This window comes from Diceros bicornis, chromosome 25 (assembly GCF_020826845.1).
Source record: "Diceros bicornis minor isolate mBicDic1 chromosome 25, mDicBic1.mat.cur, whole genome shotgun sequence".
NCBI classification, from domain to species: Eukaryota; Metazoa; Chordata; class Mammalia; order Perissodactyla; family Rhinocerotidae; genus Diceros; species Diceros bicornis.
Genome location: NC_080764.1, coordinates 16,026,277 through 16,044,320, shown reverse-complemented (window position 1 = coordinate 16,044,320; position 18,044 = coordinate 16,026,277). Strand labels below are relative to the sequence as shown.

General features: G+C 49.2%; 1 protein-coding gene across 1 annotated transcript in view; it reads right to left on the bottom strand.

The window, feature by feature from the left end:
• The window catches only part of SYN3 (synapsin III), a 424,113-nt gene extending 408,386 nt beyond the window's left edge, over nucleotides 1–15,727 (bottom strand). The window contains exon 1 of the mRNA XM_058568480.1: nucleotides 15,271–15,727. Coding sequence (XP_058424463.1) covers nucleotides 15,271–15,581 — 311 coding nt within the window. The 5' untranslated portion in view covers nucleotides 15,582–15,727. The remainder of the gene's footprint in view (nucleotides 1–15,270) is intronic.
• Nucleotides 15,728–18,044: the final 2,317 nt, after the last annotated feature.

The following is an 18,044-nucleotide window of genomic DNA, read 5'->3' as shown; positions in this document are numbered from 1 at the left end:
CAAAACATAATCTTACCCTCATGGAGGTTACAAAACCAAATTACGACTCATCTCACCTTGATCTGTCCCATCGGTGCAGTAAGTGATGGATGATGATGATAATAACAATAAATAGACGACATTGGTATAGCAGGCCCACAAGCCCCTTCACATCCCTGCTCCTATTTGACCCTAATGTCAACCCTGAGAGGTGGCAGGGCAGGGAGCAGTCCCTGCATGTTCCAGATAGAGAAGTCCTGTTCAAAATCACACAAAACCTGTAAATGGCAACAGTGAGTTAGATCTGATGCTTTAAGATTTTGAGGATTCAGTCCAGACCCTCTGGGCCCTCTATGATCTAGACCCTGCTGACCTATGGTCCATTTCTCCTCTGGTTTTCTTCCCACCACACTCAACTTTCTCTGATTCCCTAAACACATCCTTCGCTGTTACGCCTCTGGGCCTTCGCACATGCTCTTCTCTCTGCTTAGGATGGCTTCCTGCTCTTCTCTGCTTGGCTGCCTCTTTCTCATGTTCCAAGATACTCCCCTACTCTATCAAGCTTTCCTTGAAAGCACCCCCCGCACAAAGCTGGGCTAGGTGTCCCTCCTCTGGGTTCCCATGGCAAGCACGCTGTGTACCTAACAACCGTTATAACACACATCACTCCATGTTGTAATTACACATGGTTTGTCTGTCCCCTGGCCCCCATACACCTAGTTTGTGACAGCCTAGAAACCCGAAACTGGGTCTCAATGCTCACTGACTCTCCAGCATCCAACACAAAGTGCCAGGGCACAAGGCACACGGTTAACAAACGTTTGCTGACTGGGTAAATGAATAATGTCTTCCAGGGATAGGCCATGGGGTATCCGTCCTCGAGACGCTTTACTGCCATCTACTGGTACACTGTTGTAATGCACTTACCAATCTACACTGATGACCATGTGGGGTCACTGGACAGTGTCCAACCTGCACAACTGGCAGCCCTTGGACTTGATTCTACCCTGCACCCAAAGCACCTTGCACTACACCAATACCAACCAAGCAGCTCTTGCCTTCACAGGGCCTCACCTTTCCAGAAGGAACACTCGTTTTGCCCATCTCTGGAATTTTTACTGCAGGGCCTGGCAGACGGACTCAGCTGAGGGTCAGGCCGTCCATCCCCCTGCCTGGCTGGGAGTCAGAAGCCTGTCTCCTGACGGGCCACACAGACTGCTGCCTCCTTGCCGGGGGCTCATTCAGGCTTGAGCTGCCTCTGAACAGTTCTGTCTGGCAGAGGGAAGGGTAGGGATGGTCTGGAATTCTAGATGCCTTGGGGGCTGGGGTTGCTGCCTCTGTAATTGCCCGGCTGTTTGACCTCAGGCAAAACGGCAAATCCCACTGTGCCTGAGGGCTCTGTCTCCCTAACGCAGACCTCTTCCTAATGCCCTAATATGTTTATTCTCCTAACGAGCTCCCTCAACATCCTGGCCAATCAGTCAAGCCCTCAGCCTTGGGAAGAGGGTGGGGGGCAGCTCTAGATTCCACCGAGTTTCCATCTCTGTGGGTGGTCTCATTTTGTACCCTCACATCAGAGGCACCAGGAAGGAGAATATCATAAAACCAGTGCTGCTGGGGTGGGAAATCCCTAGTTTGGGGAGGCGGGATGTGGTGTGTGAGAGAGATTTACGAGGAGCGGGTACCTAGTTGTTTCGTAACTGCAGCAGGAACAGAAGGAAGAGGAGAATTAGCACAAACAGGATCCACCTGTGACCAAGCAGCGCCCTTCCAATAAATCCCTCTGGGACGTAGAGTCAATGTGGCCAGGCCTTGGCGATGCCCTTCCCAGGGAGGAGGGGTCAGGAACATTCTGTCTCAGGCACAGCTGTGTCCCCACAGGTTGCCTCTGCCAGGGGAGTGGAGGGGGAGGGCAGAGAGACAGGGATCTGGTTCCAGAAAGAGATTTTCATGTTTCTGATGCAACATATCAGTTGCTCATTTGCGGCCTGGACAGAGCAGGGGGAGATGGAGGACGGACCACGCAGAAGACTGCTGAAGGTAGACACACTCAGGGCTTTCCCAGTTAGCAAGATGAGGAGAGTCACATGGCAGGTTGGATGGACGGCAAAAGCAGAGACTTTCAACACAGAGGTCCAATTCAGAGATCCAATTCTAGCTCCATTATTTACTCCCAAGAATAGGTAATCCTCCTGGCTCCTTCCCACTGCAGAGGGGACCTTCCAATGAGGGGGCAGCCTCTCTGTACCTCCTTGCAATTAGGAAGTTAGGAGTTAGGAAGGGGAGGAACCCTCTGAGGGTGACGAGGTCCCTTGCACCTGTACAGGGATCTGTGAAGGTAAGAAACTGAGACCCACTGGGGCCGGAGCCACAGGATGTGACAAATGTCCCCTCATTGGCTTCTGACAGCAATAGGAAGGAGATTTTAGTGAGTAGTTCTGGGCACAATTCACATCATTTATTCATTCCCTCATTTAACCACTATTTACTGAGCCTCATATAGACTGGGCACCTCACTGCGCACTGGGGGGAAGGTTGATATAGACCCTGCTCTTGTGGAGCTAACATGCTCTTAGAAAAGTCAGAAAACTAACCAGATGAAAAAGAAATGATGAGTACTGTGAATAAAATGCACAAAGTGACAGAGGATGAGATGCGGGAGGCAGGGGAGATGTGACTTAGGTCGGTCGGGGAAGGCTTCTTTGGAAGACTCTCAACACACTTTGATTGACCATCTACTGTGTGCCAGAGCCTGCAGGCTCTAAGGAAGTTAAGTAGGAAGAGAACATAGTTCTTGGCCTCAGGGGGCTTCTACCTAACAGGACAGAGAGACACATAAATGGACAATGACCACATAGAGCATTAGCCCAATGATACAGGTCAGCCCACAGAAGGGACACCCAGCCGAGTCTCAGGGCCAGGAGCTGCTTCCCTGGGGAAGCGGCCCAGTTCATCCATCAATCCATCCAATATTTGGTACCTATTCTTTGCCAGGGCCAAGGGCTGCAGAGACAAATGTGAGAGGGTCTGGATGTGCCCATGTGAGAAAGGCACAGACAAAGGCAAATGAGTTGGGCAGGTGCTGGGGGCACTCAGGTGAATTTTCCTGGGGCATGTCCCTAAATGTGCAAGAAAAATGAGGAGCAGGTATGGAGCCAAAGACCCAGACTTGAGCTGGCAGCTGTGGCATCTGCCGCATTGTTTCGGACCAGCGTCTGCTTCCTCATCTGCAGAATGGCAACAGGAAGATCTACCCAGAGAGTTGTCACGAGGATTAAATGAGGACGCAGATTTGAAGGCCTCTGGGAGCCTGCCAAAAATGCGCTGGCAAGTGGGCTGTTCACCGGTGGGCTGCAGGGCAGGACTTCAACTCTGCAGGTAAAGAGGTGGGCGGTTAGAGACAGACCCTAGTGCCTGAGACAAACAGTAACCTTTCCGAACCCCAGTTTCATTTGTAAAACGAAGGACATGACTATGTCTGCCACAGGCCCCCATGAATGACATCCCTGACACGTGGCAGGTGCTTAATGTTCATCTCTTCCCCTCTTGTCCTTCAACAGGATGGCAGAGGGCTGACATCCTGGGTGTGTCCCTGGGGAAATGATGTGTCATTTCCTCTCTCCAAGAGGAGGAAGGAGGCAGTATCTTCCTTGCTCTAAAGAACTCCTGCTTCATGTCTAACACGATGGAAACCTGCCCTGGCTGCTCCCTGGGAGCTCCTCTTCCTCCCCAGCATGGGCCTTTAGGGTAAACAAAGTCATTGGCCACCCACTCACTGTGACTACAGGGATCAGGCTAGAATGTCATCTCCCAGTCCCTACCCCTCTTCTCTCCAAAGACATAACATTGTGTCACCCTCATTCCCACAGATATCAGAAAGTCCACAACCTTCATTCCACAAAGAGAGTTAACATTGAGAAGTCTAAGCAGTTTCCTCAGCCAACATTTAACGAGCATCTACTAAGAGCCCAACTTGGGGAAATGCCCATGAGAAAGGCAAACATTGAAAGGCAATTCATACCCAGGTGCAAGTGACTAATATCCGATTATTCCAGAACAAGGGTTTAGATGGTATAAGGAGGATGAGAAGAAGGGGACCAGGACAAAATATTGAGTGTCTGACTTAGAAAGGAGGTGGGGGGTCTGTCAAGGTGAGAAGTGCAGGGCAGATAAGGAGAAGACTGAGAGAAGTTATTTTCCCTCCCTCCATTCCCCCTCCCTCCTTCCACTTATTCATCCATCCATCCATCTACTTATCCATCCATCAATATCTATTTATACATTCATCCATCCATCCATCCATCCATCCACTTATCCATCCATCCATCCATCCACCCACCCACCTACCCATCCATCCGTCCATCTATCCATCCATCCATCCATCCATCCACCTACTTATCCATCCATCCACTTATCCATCCATCCATCCATCCATCCATCCATCCATCCACTTATCCATCCATCCATCTATCCATCCATCCATCCATCCATCCATCCATCCATCCATCCACCCACCCACCCACCCACCTATCCATTCATCCATCCATCTATCCAAGGTCTACTATGTGCTCAGCACTGTGCTATTCCCTAGAAATTACACTGAACAAAACAGCCCCCTGCCATCCTGGTGCTTACAGTTTAACCGAAAGACAGGCCCAGATGAGGAGCCAAACTGAATATTTACCCTGACTCCTGTCTTCTTTATCAAAAGCTGCCAAGGGGCAAACCTCATGGAGTCCACAGTCCTGTTTTGTTAGATTTAAATGGTACATTTTTAATTTTAAAATAGAAAATTCATATAAAAAATTCAAATTCCTGGCTTCCCTTGAAAATCAATAATGGCAACACCAGGCCATTATTCTCACATGGTAAAAACCGGCTCAGTGGTTCTTCTGCCAGTTGCTGCTGCCTTCAGAGGGGGCATCAGTTCTCACACCCACCACAGTCCCCACTGCTCCCTATTGTCTCTCTGGGAGCCAAAACCAAGTGGTGGATACATTTGTCACAGAGCTTGTGCTGTTTTCCCTTTAGCAGGGAAATATTTCTCTATTCTTGTGCCTTTTCCTACACCTGCCCCTTCACTCACCAACCGCCTTGTCTCCTTGAGCAGCGGCACAGGCAACCCCTAATTTAGCTAATTCCATTCTGAAGATGGCAATGAGCTCAGTGCAAATCTTCAAGAAACCCACACCCCTGCCCTTCCTGCAAACCGAGGGTGGGAGGTCAGGAAAATGGACACGAAGCACCATCCCCTCTCCTGCATCACAGACAGACTCCCTCCTGCCGAGGAAACATGTCCCAGGCAGGCTTCCACAGGCCCCGGGAGAAGAGATGTTCTGTGATGAGGCTGGCATCTGCCAGCGACCTGCCTCCCCCAGGGCAAGGCTATAACGGGCGGGTGAAGTCTGCAGGAAAGGAAGAGTTACCGCTAACTCAGAGGCCCACGGCCTCTGAGGGACTTCTGCGAAAGAAGGTCACTCAGAGGGTCTGGGTGAGAAAACCACGTTTTGGAGGATGAAGAAAAAGACTCATGAGTTAACAGGTGAAATCCTCAGAGAAAGGCAAGGCCAGAGCAGGGAAAACAACTGAGACACAACGTCAGAAAGGAAAACACGAGAAACTTCAGGTCCAAGACTCTTTTAAGGGCTGTAGGCTGACCCCTTCATAGTCTGAGGCTCTTCTGCATTATTCTTCCCAAATGGCCAGCCCCACTGTGCGTGAACACCTGCAAGTGACAGGCAGCCCACTTGATCTTTGGACGACCTTCTCTCTCTGTATGCGGAGATGAAATATGTCTCCCTCATTGTTTGCCCCATTGACCCCAGTTCTACCGACTGGGAGCCACACGAAACAAGTCCTCTAATTCGATGGTTTCTAAACTTGGCTCTTTGTTATTTAAAAAAATAGTTTCCCAAGCTCTACTCTAGATACCCTGATTCAGTAGTTCTAGGGGGGACATCTCAGTGTGGCCTGTCCTTCATCCATTCTGACTTCTAGTAACAGCATCTCCATTTGCATTGGCATTGATGGCCCCAGGCCTCTCTCTTGCACACAGTCTTGGTGGGACTGGTCCCAGGACACAATGCAGATCAGCCAGGTTTGTTCTTCCCCAGAAATCGGATTTTTGAACAGAGAGACGCAAGGCTGGGAGGACAAAGAATCTGGACTTCTCCAGAGAATGTCCACCAGTCCCTGCCTCCTAGATCCTGGCGGAGCCCTGGGTCCTGATCTCTCCGAAACTCAGGTCTTCATATTTTCTTCTGATTCTGTGATCCTCCCACATATTTCCAATAAATCCCCATTTTGCCTAAGTCAGCCAAAGTCTATTTCTTTTTCTTGCAAACAGAGAACTCGATCCCATACAGAAGCTGTACAGTGGTGCCTGGGAATCTGAGTGTCATTCTATGGAAACAGTCTTTTGAGGACCATGATCCTAGTCCACTGTCATTGTCTGACTTATGAGGAAACAGGCCCAGAGGGGAAAGTGGCTCAGCCAACATCCCACAGCATCAGCAGAGAAGGGAGAGATCAGGAAGAAACAGCATCCATCAGATTTCTCCCCACATTCCCTTCTGCTCAAAGACATTTCCCCCGGATTTTCTAGCCACAGCTTCAGAGGGTGAAGACTCCACCAGGACGGCAGACAACTCTTCACTGTTTTCCCCTCGAGAGCGGGGTAGGAAGCAGCAGGGACACCAGGCCTCTGGATTGGATGGCGGGAAGACCTCACGGAGAGAGGTCAGCACTTGAAAAATTCCTCAAGTCAAAGGGCTTGGGGCTTGGGTGCCACACAAGGCCCTCACTGTGTGCGCACATTGTCTCCCTGATAAAAGGGGCCGGGCCTGGGAAAAGGGAGCCTGTCTCCAGGAAACTGGGCAGGCTGCTGGGGAATGCCCAGGCCCGTCCCCTCCCCCAGGCACCAGGGCTGGGAGGAGGTGAGGGGGAGGGGCAGAGGGTGCCCAGAGTGGGAGGGATGAGTCCAGAAGTCCAGAGCCACTCCAGGTGGTGTTGGGCAGCCTGTGTGAGGCAGTGAATGAAGCGAGGACGAAGGGGACCTCCTTACCTCCCTCTCCCTTCCACCTCTGCATTTCCCCACAGGACACAGGCAGGGCCTGCCCTTGTTCAAGGAGAGTCTTAGGGATAGGGGAAGTGGTGGGGAGAAGCGGAAGGATTTTGTTTCCTAGAGCCAAGGGTCTTCAACAGAGAGGTGTGTGTCTCAGCTTTGAGCCCCCCAACCAACTCTCGGAGGATGGGACGACTCTGGCCCCCATCTTCTCATCTTCAGAGTAGAATGTCTGCCAGCCTACCAGCATCCAGACACCCCTCCTCCAGGGCTTCTGGAAGACAGCCTTCAAGCATATCCAGCTGAACTGAGAAGCATGCCAAGTGGCTGCCTTCCCCCTGGCTCCCGGTGCTATTATATTCACCAGTAATTAGTAATTGCAATTAATTGTTAATAACAGTTACCGTTTCAGTGTTTGTTATGACAGGCTAAGCCCCGTACCAGCCCCATCCATGCCATCAACTCTAATTTTTTCAATGACCCTTCAAGAAAGATACCCCACAGTCCTGCCTTACAGCTGAGGAATGTGAGGTTCCAGGTGGGGCTTGCCCAAGGTCACATGGGTGGGAGGGAAAACAGGGACCCAGGAAGTCTGCCTCCAGACTGTCCACTCAGTTTTGCTCCCTCCCTGCTGGTGACTGACTGTCCTCGGTCCTCGTCACACAGGCAGGGAAAGCTGCTCCCTGAGAATGGGGTGAACCGGACGGCCTGGTTTAGCCCCCCAACCAGAAAGCAAGGAAGCTCAAAGGCCAGCCTCTCACTGGGCTGATGTTAGCAGGGCCCGGCAGTGTCTCTCATTGCCATCCCCCATAAGCAGGATAGCCAGATGAAATACGCGACACCCAGCTAAATTCGAATTCCAGATCAACATAGAATTCTGTAGTATAAGTCTGTACCAAACAGTGCACGGGATACACTGATTGTTTATCTAAGTATTTAAATCTTGTATTTTTATTTGCTAAATCCGGCAACTCTACTCAAAATCCACCACTGGTGATGCCAGCTCGGAGTTCAAACCCCCTGCAGGTGGCACAGGGGGAAGCAGAATGTCCTGCTCACCCTGGGGCAGATGGCAAGACACCCGCAGTCCTCATGCATTCACTCAAAGCCATCTGAAGCAGTTGAGGCTGGAGACAATGGGTTTATCACCTGGGCGGGAAGGAGAGGAGCCTCGGGGATAGGATAGCGTGGAAGTGTTAGGTGCTATTCCTGAATTCCAGGGCAGCTGAGTGTTTTCTGAGACAGACTCTCACCCAGGGCATCCTCAATCCTGAACTTTCCCTTAGTAATAATAACAGCCTTGGCAAGAGCATCCATTTGTTTGTTAATTAAATCATCCATTTACCCCCTCTTACCAAGCACCAGGCACTGTGCTAGGCCCCGAGGATACGTTGGTTAAACAAGGGTGGCCTGAGCTCTGCCCTCTCACAGCTTATGTTCTAGAACAGACCAGCTGCGTCACGGGGAAATAAGCCGTGCACGTGGAAAAGGAGAGAAACAAAGCGCTCTTGCTGGAGCCTCATAACATCCCTGTGAGCTCAGGGGTATGGTAAAGGCAGTGGCCTTATGACCCCCACTTTACAGATGGGGAAACTGAGGCCCAGAAAGGAAACGCGGCTTGGCCAAGACCACAGAGCTGGTGAGCGGCACAGCTGAGACTCCAACCCCGACCTGCCCCCTGCGAGCTCTCAATTCTCTGCATTTTATCTTCTTTCCCATCTTAACTCGCTTGGGAAACATGTCTGACATGTGTTAGGAAATTACATCGCTAATATCAAAACACAGGAAAAAAGAACAGAAAAGATCCTGTCTGAGCTCCCTTGGTGCTTAAAAAAGAGGAAAATATTCCAAGGGCAATTGCTACAAAGGGCCCAATTTCCAAGCCCTCTGAGATCACGAGTGTCTGGATGGCTACAGGAACCCCCTCTTCCCCTGGCAGTTTACCATTCTGGCTGCACCAGAGCTCCAGCAGGGCGGGGCCGCCTGGCTCGAGGTGGGGCGCTTTCCTCTGAGGGTGAGGTCATCGGGACCCTGCGCTTGGCCTCCGTGCAGTAACATGGAGTCCTGCCACCTAGATGCCTCCCGCTGCTCTCAGACGCCGGGTGTGTGTACCCGCGTGAGGCTCCCGAGCCCTGGTCCACGGCCCGTGCCCTCGTGCACAGCACAGGAGGCCCTGGACTCAGGTGGGACAAGAAAACACGGATGTCCAGATGCCACTGGCATCTGTTTTGATTTTGGGCTCAGAGCCTCAGTTTTCCTTATTTATAAAATGAGAATATTCATAGTACTCCATACAGTTATTGGGAAGATTAAGTTAGAGAATCCACGAAAACCATTTAGCACAATATCTGCTCATGGAAGGTGCACAAATGTTTGCCACATGGCAATGATGAAGACATGACCCCATTGTCAAGCAGCTCATGGTTTATTCTTTTGTGTTCATTCATACATATATATATTTTTTTTTGGTGAGGAAGATTAGCCCTGAGCTAACATCTGCCAATCCTCCTCTTTTTGCTGAGGAAGAGTGGCCCTGGGCTAACATCTGTGCCCATCTTCCTCTACTTTATATGTGGGACGCCTGCCACAGCATAGCTTGATAAGTAGTGCACGGGTCTGTGCCCAGGATCCGAACCCGTGAACCCTGGGCCGCCAAAGCGGAGCACATGAACTTAACCACTATGCCACTGGCCCAGCCCCTGTTCATTCATTTTTTGACCAATTTTTCAGCATCTACTTCATGCCAAACACTGAAGCCCTGAGCACTGGTCAGCAGGAGGCGTGGCACCATCAGAAATGCCCTTTAAGAAGTTAGTCCTGTGTAAGGCCCAGCCTAGGCAGTCTCCTGTTTTGGTTCCTTGAGTAGGTGCATGGGATCTCTGTGGTCTGCCTCCTCACCTGTAAAACACACCCCAGGGAAATCAGGAAGGGCTAACAAGCAAGGGTGTGTTGGCAAACGCTTAACAACAGGCTCTCTGGGGAGACTGAAAGCTGCGGTTTGTAGCATCTGCCAACGTCCGGGGTGTAAATACACTCACCGTGGCCACTGTGACTTTCTCTGCTGGACTGAGTACGAGGTGAGAAGGAAAAAGAGGATTTAAGAATGCCACCAAGGTCACTCCTCGGTTTCACTGTTACACACCCCCACCCTTGTCATTACCACTAACTCCTCACCTCCAAAATCACTCATTCCATCAACAGACATTTCCCAAGCACCTGTTATCTGCCTGCCCTGTTCTAGGCCCTGGGATACAAAGACAGCATCCAGGAGTGGGTGGGGTGGTGGTGATGATGGGGACACAAATGATCACACAGCATAACGACTCTCAGTGATCCAGAAATGCCCAGGGTGCTTTAATGGGTATCATTAGCCATTACTTACTAGGACGGTGTAGACTGATATACTCCAGGCCGGAAGGATCGTGGCTGAGGGATGTTTCAAACCAAGAATACCCTCTTCATTTCCTCCCCAACAAATAAAATAAGAAAGGAACCACAGGGAAGGTAACAATAGGTCATTCCTGAAACGGAATAGCAGACATTCTGGGAACCAGGCCACGGTAAGGTGAGAGGAGAGGAGAGCCAGAGTTCCAGTGGACACTGGAGGGAGGGGCTGGGGCAAAGGCTTAGCTGCTTCTATCCCCCCTCACCCCTCCCACCCCCATCCAGAATCCAGAGACCTTGCGGGTAAAACCCAGAGCAGGGAGTTGCACCTAAATCCCAACCTGGTTATGAGCAATCTTTTTTTGTCATGTTCAATGTTTTGATTTTGAAAATCAAACCTGGGGTTCTAGCACATTCTGTGGGCAATAGTAAAAAATGTGCCTATTTTTTTTTTAACAATCTCAAATAGCAGCCCTACAGTTACTCTAGCATCCAGAAAAAGGCAGAGCCAAGATTTTATACACAGGTGAGTAAAAACAACACCCCTCAACTGTATGTCCACATGGCTGACTCCTGAGGCAGGGTGAGCCTCAGGCCCCATTATGCCCACTAGGAGCTATTCTGATTGGACTGGGTGGGGGCAATGACATGTGCTAATTGAACACTTACTGTGTGTTGAGCAACAGGGACATGAAGAATAAGACATAGGCCTTGTTCCTGCAGAAGAGACAGCCACCTAACAGCCAGTTGTAATACAGTGTGATATGTGCAGCCATGGCCCAATGAAATATGCTTTAAGTTATACAAATGAGGTAGTTATGAGCACTGTCGGCAGGGTGGGCTTGTCGGGGAAGACGTCACAAAAGAGGTGACACCCGAGCAGGCTTTTAAGGATGAATGGAAATTGGCCAAGGGAACAAGATGGGGAAGAGTATTCAGGGAGTAGGGAAGAGAATGTTCTAAGGCAAAAAGGTGTGTTTGAGAACTATGAGGTGTTTGCTATTCCTGCGGAAGGAACAGGAAGCAGGAAGTGGAGCTGGAGACAGAACTAGAGGGAGGGCAGACACGCTTACGACTCTGAATTTGAACTTGAGGACAACGATGCACCACCAAGAGATTATAAAAGGGGGTGCATGGTGGGGCATGGGAGCAAACTGGGCAGACCTGTGTTTCGGAAAGATGACCCCTTGGTGGTAACATGGAAGGCAACCAGGAGGTGAGGTCAAGACTGGAGGCCTGACGCCAGTGAAGCTGCTGGAAAATTCTAGGCCAGAGAATTAGCGGAGCAGCAGTGGGGCTGAGGAAAACTGAGCCTGAAATCCATTTATTTTATTTCTCCTTTCCCTTGTGGATCTCGGGACTGACTGATTTTCCCTCATAACAGAGGACAGCACCAACTTTAGTTCAGATCAACTACTGAGCCAGCCCTTATACGAGGCTGGTCCAAAGCTCCCCACACACCCTTGCCCTGGCCAGGTTCACCTCCAGGAGCAACTCCCAAAAAGGTGGTGGGATCTTACAGTGCTTGCCTATGAGTCCTTCCTCCCAGCAAAAGTGGCTCTGGGACCCTCTATTTCTCCTCAGATGATGAAAAGTCCTTCCCCCCAGGTCACCCACCAGGTATCAGATCGTCCCTGTGGGGCCCAGGCTGTTCACAGAGTTTGCAAGCTGGCCTCCGCCAGGAGGGGAACAGTGTGGGGTTCCTGCAACTTCCTTACCCACGAGAAACCTGATTCTGCAGGAAGGCCCTGGACCAGGAATGAGAAGACAGGGAAGAGGATCTGGGGCTGAGAAGGGAGAAAGGGAGCAGCATTGTTCCTGGTGGGTTCACCCTCAGTCCAGACGGTGGGTCGTCTCCCTCCCTCATTATCATCTCAAAGGAGGAAGAAAGGAGCTGTGTGTGCTGGCTTCTCCCCCTTTAACAACTTCTTCCTCTCAGGAGACAGTTCGCACAATGAAGGAGGGGCTGGGCAGGGGGCTGACCCAGGCAGCCCAGGGTCTGCCAAAGCTGCCCAGAGACAGTGGGGCTAGCCCGCCACCTGCTGGCCACTCCTGGTAGCGGGGTAAGGGCATACTTCGGGAACACTGCAGGGAAGGATGGAGATGCTACAGCAGCCAGCATCAATTTGGAGCAAGTTGGGAATGTACTGAGATTCAGAGAGGTTAGGAAACTCTCGAAGAATCTAGGATAGAGTTCTGTAGGAGAAGCTGACGTGTCTGCGGGTAAGAAGTCTCCATCACAAACATCCAACAGATGCAGAGCCAGCTTCCAGGTGAGTTCCTGAGTCAGTTTCTCACATTTCCACTTTTTTAGCCACTGAGGGGCAATAAAAAGATTGCTGTTCTCAAGATCTGATTAACGTATGGGCATATGAGGCATGATTGAAATAGACGGGAGAAATTCCTCTGGCCAAAATTGTGCCCCCATCAGTGTGCACAGCCTAAAATTCACATAGTGGTCATGCCTGTGGATTAGAGATTGAAGACCAAAGTCAAATTTAAATGTGACTTGGCTGAGATCATTCATTGCATTTCAACATCATTCACTGTGCCACCCTACGCTACAACACACACTTGATGGGCACTGGGGGGACAGAGATTAATATGACCCAATTTTATCACCTGGGAGCCAGCAGGGAAGATTGCCCAGTAGAACACTCTAGTACAAGGTGGTAAATCCTAATCCGTTCTGCCCAATATTGGGCCTGAAGAGACTAAACAGGCATACCTATGAGGGGCTGCTTTTAAGATGATTAATGTTGCACAGATGGTCACAACAGTCTGAATAGTAATACACACTTAAACAGCACTTGCTGTCTACCAGACACATCCTAAGCACTTTTACATTAACTCAGATGTTAACCCTACTTATATATATAACTCTAAAAGGTACTATTTTATTCCCATTTCAGTGTAGGAACTTGCAAAGGTCATATAGCTACTATGGGGTAGAGATGGGATTTGAACCCAGATGGCCTAGCTCTAGGAGGAACACAGAGCTCTTAGGAACACAGAGGTCTGTGGTCCTAACCATGGCACCATGCTGCCATTTATTAGCTCATCCTCTACACAGGAAGTAACTTTCCTGACAAATAGGTTTTTAAATACCCCCCATCGCCATACCATGGCAAGCCGTGACTGAGCCAGGGATAACGCAGTCAGTAGGGAACACTCAAAATCAAGGTCAAGCGTTGGGTTAAAGAGCAACAGAGGACCTCAAAGGCCACGTAGGCATTGTGATCATTGGGCAGACAGGCACAGGACTGCACAGGCCAGGGTGCCTAGGAGCAACAGCTCTGCAGAAAGCAACCCCTATGCCCAGAACCTAAAGATGGCGCTTTACATAAGCGCATAAGCAGGATGAACAAAGCTTCGTGATGAGAGCCTTCAAGCAAGCAGCAATGCCAAAGACGATGCAGACCAGATCAGAACAGAGGCCACGCACATGACCCCCCTGGTTAAGATGCAGTGATTTCCTAGCAGGAAGAGAAAGACAGACCTCTGGACCTGCTGAACAAGCTTTAATGTTGTCTGTATTGAATATGTATTATAAAGCATAAATATCTCCCACTCCAAAGGATAGGCTCGATCATTTCCACCCTGAGTTAACACCTCAGGGAATGAATGTGAATGTGATTATACACACGCAGGTGAGAATAACAGAGTACCTGGCATCTTAGCGAACTGGATGAATGAGATTATTCATTTAAGACACATTTACTGGGTGCCTGCTATGTGGCAGCCTTTGGAGACACATGCATGCAACCTTGCCCTCCAGCCCACGGCCGTCCATGGGTCCACCCAGAAGTGTTCCAGTTCCCACCCATGTGCCCTGGATGGGGTGCTTCCGCGTCTCCACATTTGGGCTTATTTCCAGGACTGCAGATCCTGTGTCTCCAGCTGGACTGATAATATTTATCACCTGTCTCTACCAAAAATTTGGAGTAGAGACCTACTCGCCAACTGAGGCTCCATGCGAGCGGCGCCTGTTCACCACTTTCACCACTTAGCTGAGCACCCAAGGCTGCGACTTGCACTCAACTGGCGCTCAGTAACTGCCTGTCGAACAACTGCTGCAATGACCTTGACACATGTGTCCACTCTGCCCCCGGAGAGCTTACCATCTACTGCGGCCTGAGAAGAGGCTGGAAGGCACGTCATCTCTGCCCACCTTTGGTGTCAAGAGCACAGCTTCTAGAGCCAGACTGCCGGCACGTGGGATGCAGACTCAGGCCTGTTGGTCCCAAGGGTTTTGGATAACGACTGTGGACCTGTGTTGATTTCTTACACCCTCATAACAACCTCATTTAATGGAGGGGGCAGAGGATGGCTGAGGCTGAAGGAGGTTAAACAACTTTCCAGAATTATTTTAGATTTACAACGTTTTCCGTCTTTAGAAAAGCAATGTGGTGCACATACCATACATTAGATAACACTTCCAGTGGGCTCTGGGTCACACCCCATAGCAAACACATTAAGATGTTTGCAGCAAATCGCATGAACAAGCACAATCAGTAGTGTCATGAAACTATTACAGTCTCACTTTCCTTCAGGTCAGGCTTTGCTGCCAAACGGGTTAGGAAATATTTTCTAGTTTTCAGATCTTTCTGGATTTTGGATTTGCAGGTGAGGGGTTGTGGACCTATAAATGTAAACCCTTAGAGGAGAGTGTGGCACAAATTAGGTGCCGTGGTGCCCGCCACGCAGTAGCCACAGGGTCAATGTTAGTTTCCTTCCCTCCGGCCAGCCTGTGACACCATCGAGCCCCTCATAGCTCCGCCCCTCTCTCCCCCCAAGAGTGAGATAGGCCCCACCTCCTCTCTGGCCCCTAGGTGGGAGCTTACCAGTCTGTGTGGGCATCATCGATCACCAACAGGATCCTGGGCCTTTGAACAACAGGTGTGGAGGGAACTGGAGGCTCCATCAGCCCCATGGGGGCCTGCGAGGTCTGCTTCATGGCACTGGAGAAGGAGGTGAAGAGGCTGGATCCTGGAGAGGAGAAGGAGGCTGCCAGGGGCTGGGGGTGCCTCCTCTCCATGGCCGGGGAAGCGGGGGAGCTGGTGGAGCTGTCTGGGCGCTGTAGGTCTGTCATATAGCCATTCGGCAGGTTGGCCACGAAGCTGCTATCAGAGAGGCGCCGCCGGAGGAAATTCATGGCTGTGGATGGATGAGATGGCTTGTTCCTACTTGGACTTGTCTAGGTGCGGCCCAGAACACAGGCCGCCAGCGAGAGGGGGAGGTCGGGTCTTGGGCCAGCAGAGCCAGGGGAATCCTGCTCGAGATGGCTTCAGCCGTCCTTGCTTACCTGTGGCAACAAGCCAACACAAACATTAGTGGAAATGACCTCCACCCCTATAGCAAACAGATAGGGCACCTTCCTGCCCCACTGCTGGGGACAGTGTAAAGTGGGACATCCTTTTGGGAAGGAATTTGGCAACATGTAATTAGAGCACACCCGTTTCACCTACAATTTCCATTTTCTGGAATTCTATCCCAAGAAAGGAATCTGAGTTACAGAAAAAGCTCCCTGCACAAATATATGTATCACAGCATTATTGACACTAGCAAATTACTGGAAAGTAACTCAACATTCGATCACAGGATAACGAATAAATAAACTGCAGCACAGTCACTCAGCAAAACTGTCTGTGGCTATTGGAAAAAGGGACTTAAAAAGGGATTTTAGTAACATAGAACAAATTTCATGCTGTAATTAAATTAAAAAGATCATGATACAACGTTATAGGTACAGAACGACTACAACCCCATAAAAGTTGAAATAACAAAACTTTGGAAGGAAAATACATCAGAATGTCAACAGCGATGGGTAATGCGATTTGGTAATTTACCAGATTTTCTAGAAGATATATTGCTGTGGACTGAATTGTGTCCCCTCAAATTCATATGCTGAAGCCCTAACCTCCAATGCGCTGGTATTTGCAGATGGGGCCTTTAGGAGGTAATGAGGATTAGATGAGGTCGTGAGGCTGGGGCCCTCGTGATGGGATTAGTGCCCTCATAAGAAGAGACACGGGAGAGCTTGTTCTTCTCTGGCCATGTGAGGACACAGGGAGAAGGTGGCTGTCTGCAAACCAGGAAGACAGCTGTCACAGAAATCGACCATGCTGGCACCTTCATCTTGGACCTCCAGCCTCCAGAACTGTGAGAATAAATTTCTGTTGTTTAGGCCAGTCTGTGGTATGTTGTTATGACAGCCCAAGTAGACTAATAAACACTATGTATTGCTTTTCTGAACAGAATAAAAATAAGTAAAAAAAAAAAACAAATTGTTCATATGAGATCAAAATATCCCATTGAGAAAAATGATTATTTAATTAATTTATTTGTTTATTTATTTTTTGTGAGGAAGATCAGCCCTGAGCTAACATCCATGCCAATCTTCCTCTTTTTGCTGAGGAAGACTGGCCCTTGGCTAACATCTGTGCCTGTCTTCCTCTGGTTTATGTGGGACGCTGCCATGGCATGGCCTAACAAGCGGTGCGTTGGTGCACGCCCAGGATCCGAACCCGGGCCACCAGCAGCCGAGCGCGCACACTTAACCACTACACCATGGGGCCTGCCCCCAAAAATGATTATTTAAACCACGCAATTAGACCCCACTTATAGTTTTTGTTAAGATTATTTTATATTTTTGCTGAAGTAAAATTTACTTAAAGTGAGATGCACAGTACGTAAGTGCACAATTCTTTGAATTTTGATAAATGTACACACCGGCATAAGATTTATTATATTCCTATCACCTCAGAAAGTTCTCTTTGCCCTTTTCTGGGCAATCCACACGTCCTCAGAGGCAAACACTCTTCTGATGTCTGTCACCATATATTAATTTTACTGATTCTCGCACTTCGGATAAATGTAATCACATATTATTCTTTTGCAAATAGTTTTTTTCCCTCAACATAATGGTTTTGAGACCCAGCTCTGCTGTGCGTCAATAGTCAGTCTGTTTTTTATCACTGAATAGCATTGCACTGATGAATAAGCCACAAATTGTTACTGCGTTCTCATGTTGATGGACGTTTGAAATGTTTCCAGTTTGGGGGGTATTATGAATCGAATTGCTCGAAGGATTTTTTTATTTAAGTATTTTTGTGGAAAGAGAGAGAGAGATAGGTTTTTCTTTGGGAAAATACCTAGGAGTTAATTTGTTGGGTTATAATGTAGGCATACGTTGAACTTAATAAGAAAATGTCAAAAAGGTTCCCATAGTGGTTGTGCTATTTATTTAGCACACTTCATTTCAGAGCTCTGGTTGCTCCATATCCTTACTTAACATAATCTTAGCCATTTTAGTGGGTGTAAAGTAGTACCTGGGTGGGTTTTAATTTATTTTCTCTGATACCAACAAGGATGAGCAATTTTCATGGTTTACCGGCCATTGATATATCCTCTTTTGTGAAATGTCTGTTCACGTCTTTGGCCCATTTTAAAAAGGGAGGGTTGTTTATATTTTTATTATTTATTTGTACAAATTCTTTATACATCCTGGATATAAGTCTTTTGTGAGATGTGTATCGTGAACATCTTCTCTCAATCTCTGGCTTCCCATTTCATTTCCTTCTTGAGCAGAAGTTTGACAGAATAAAATAGCTCTTAC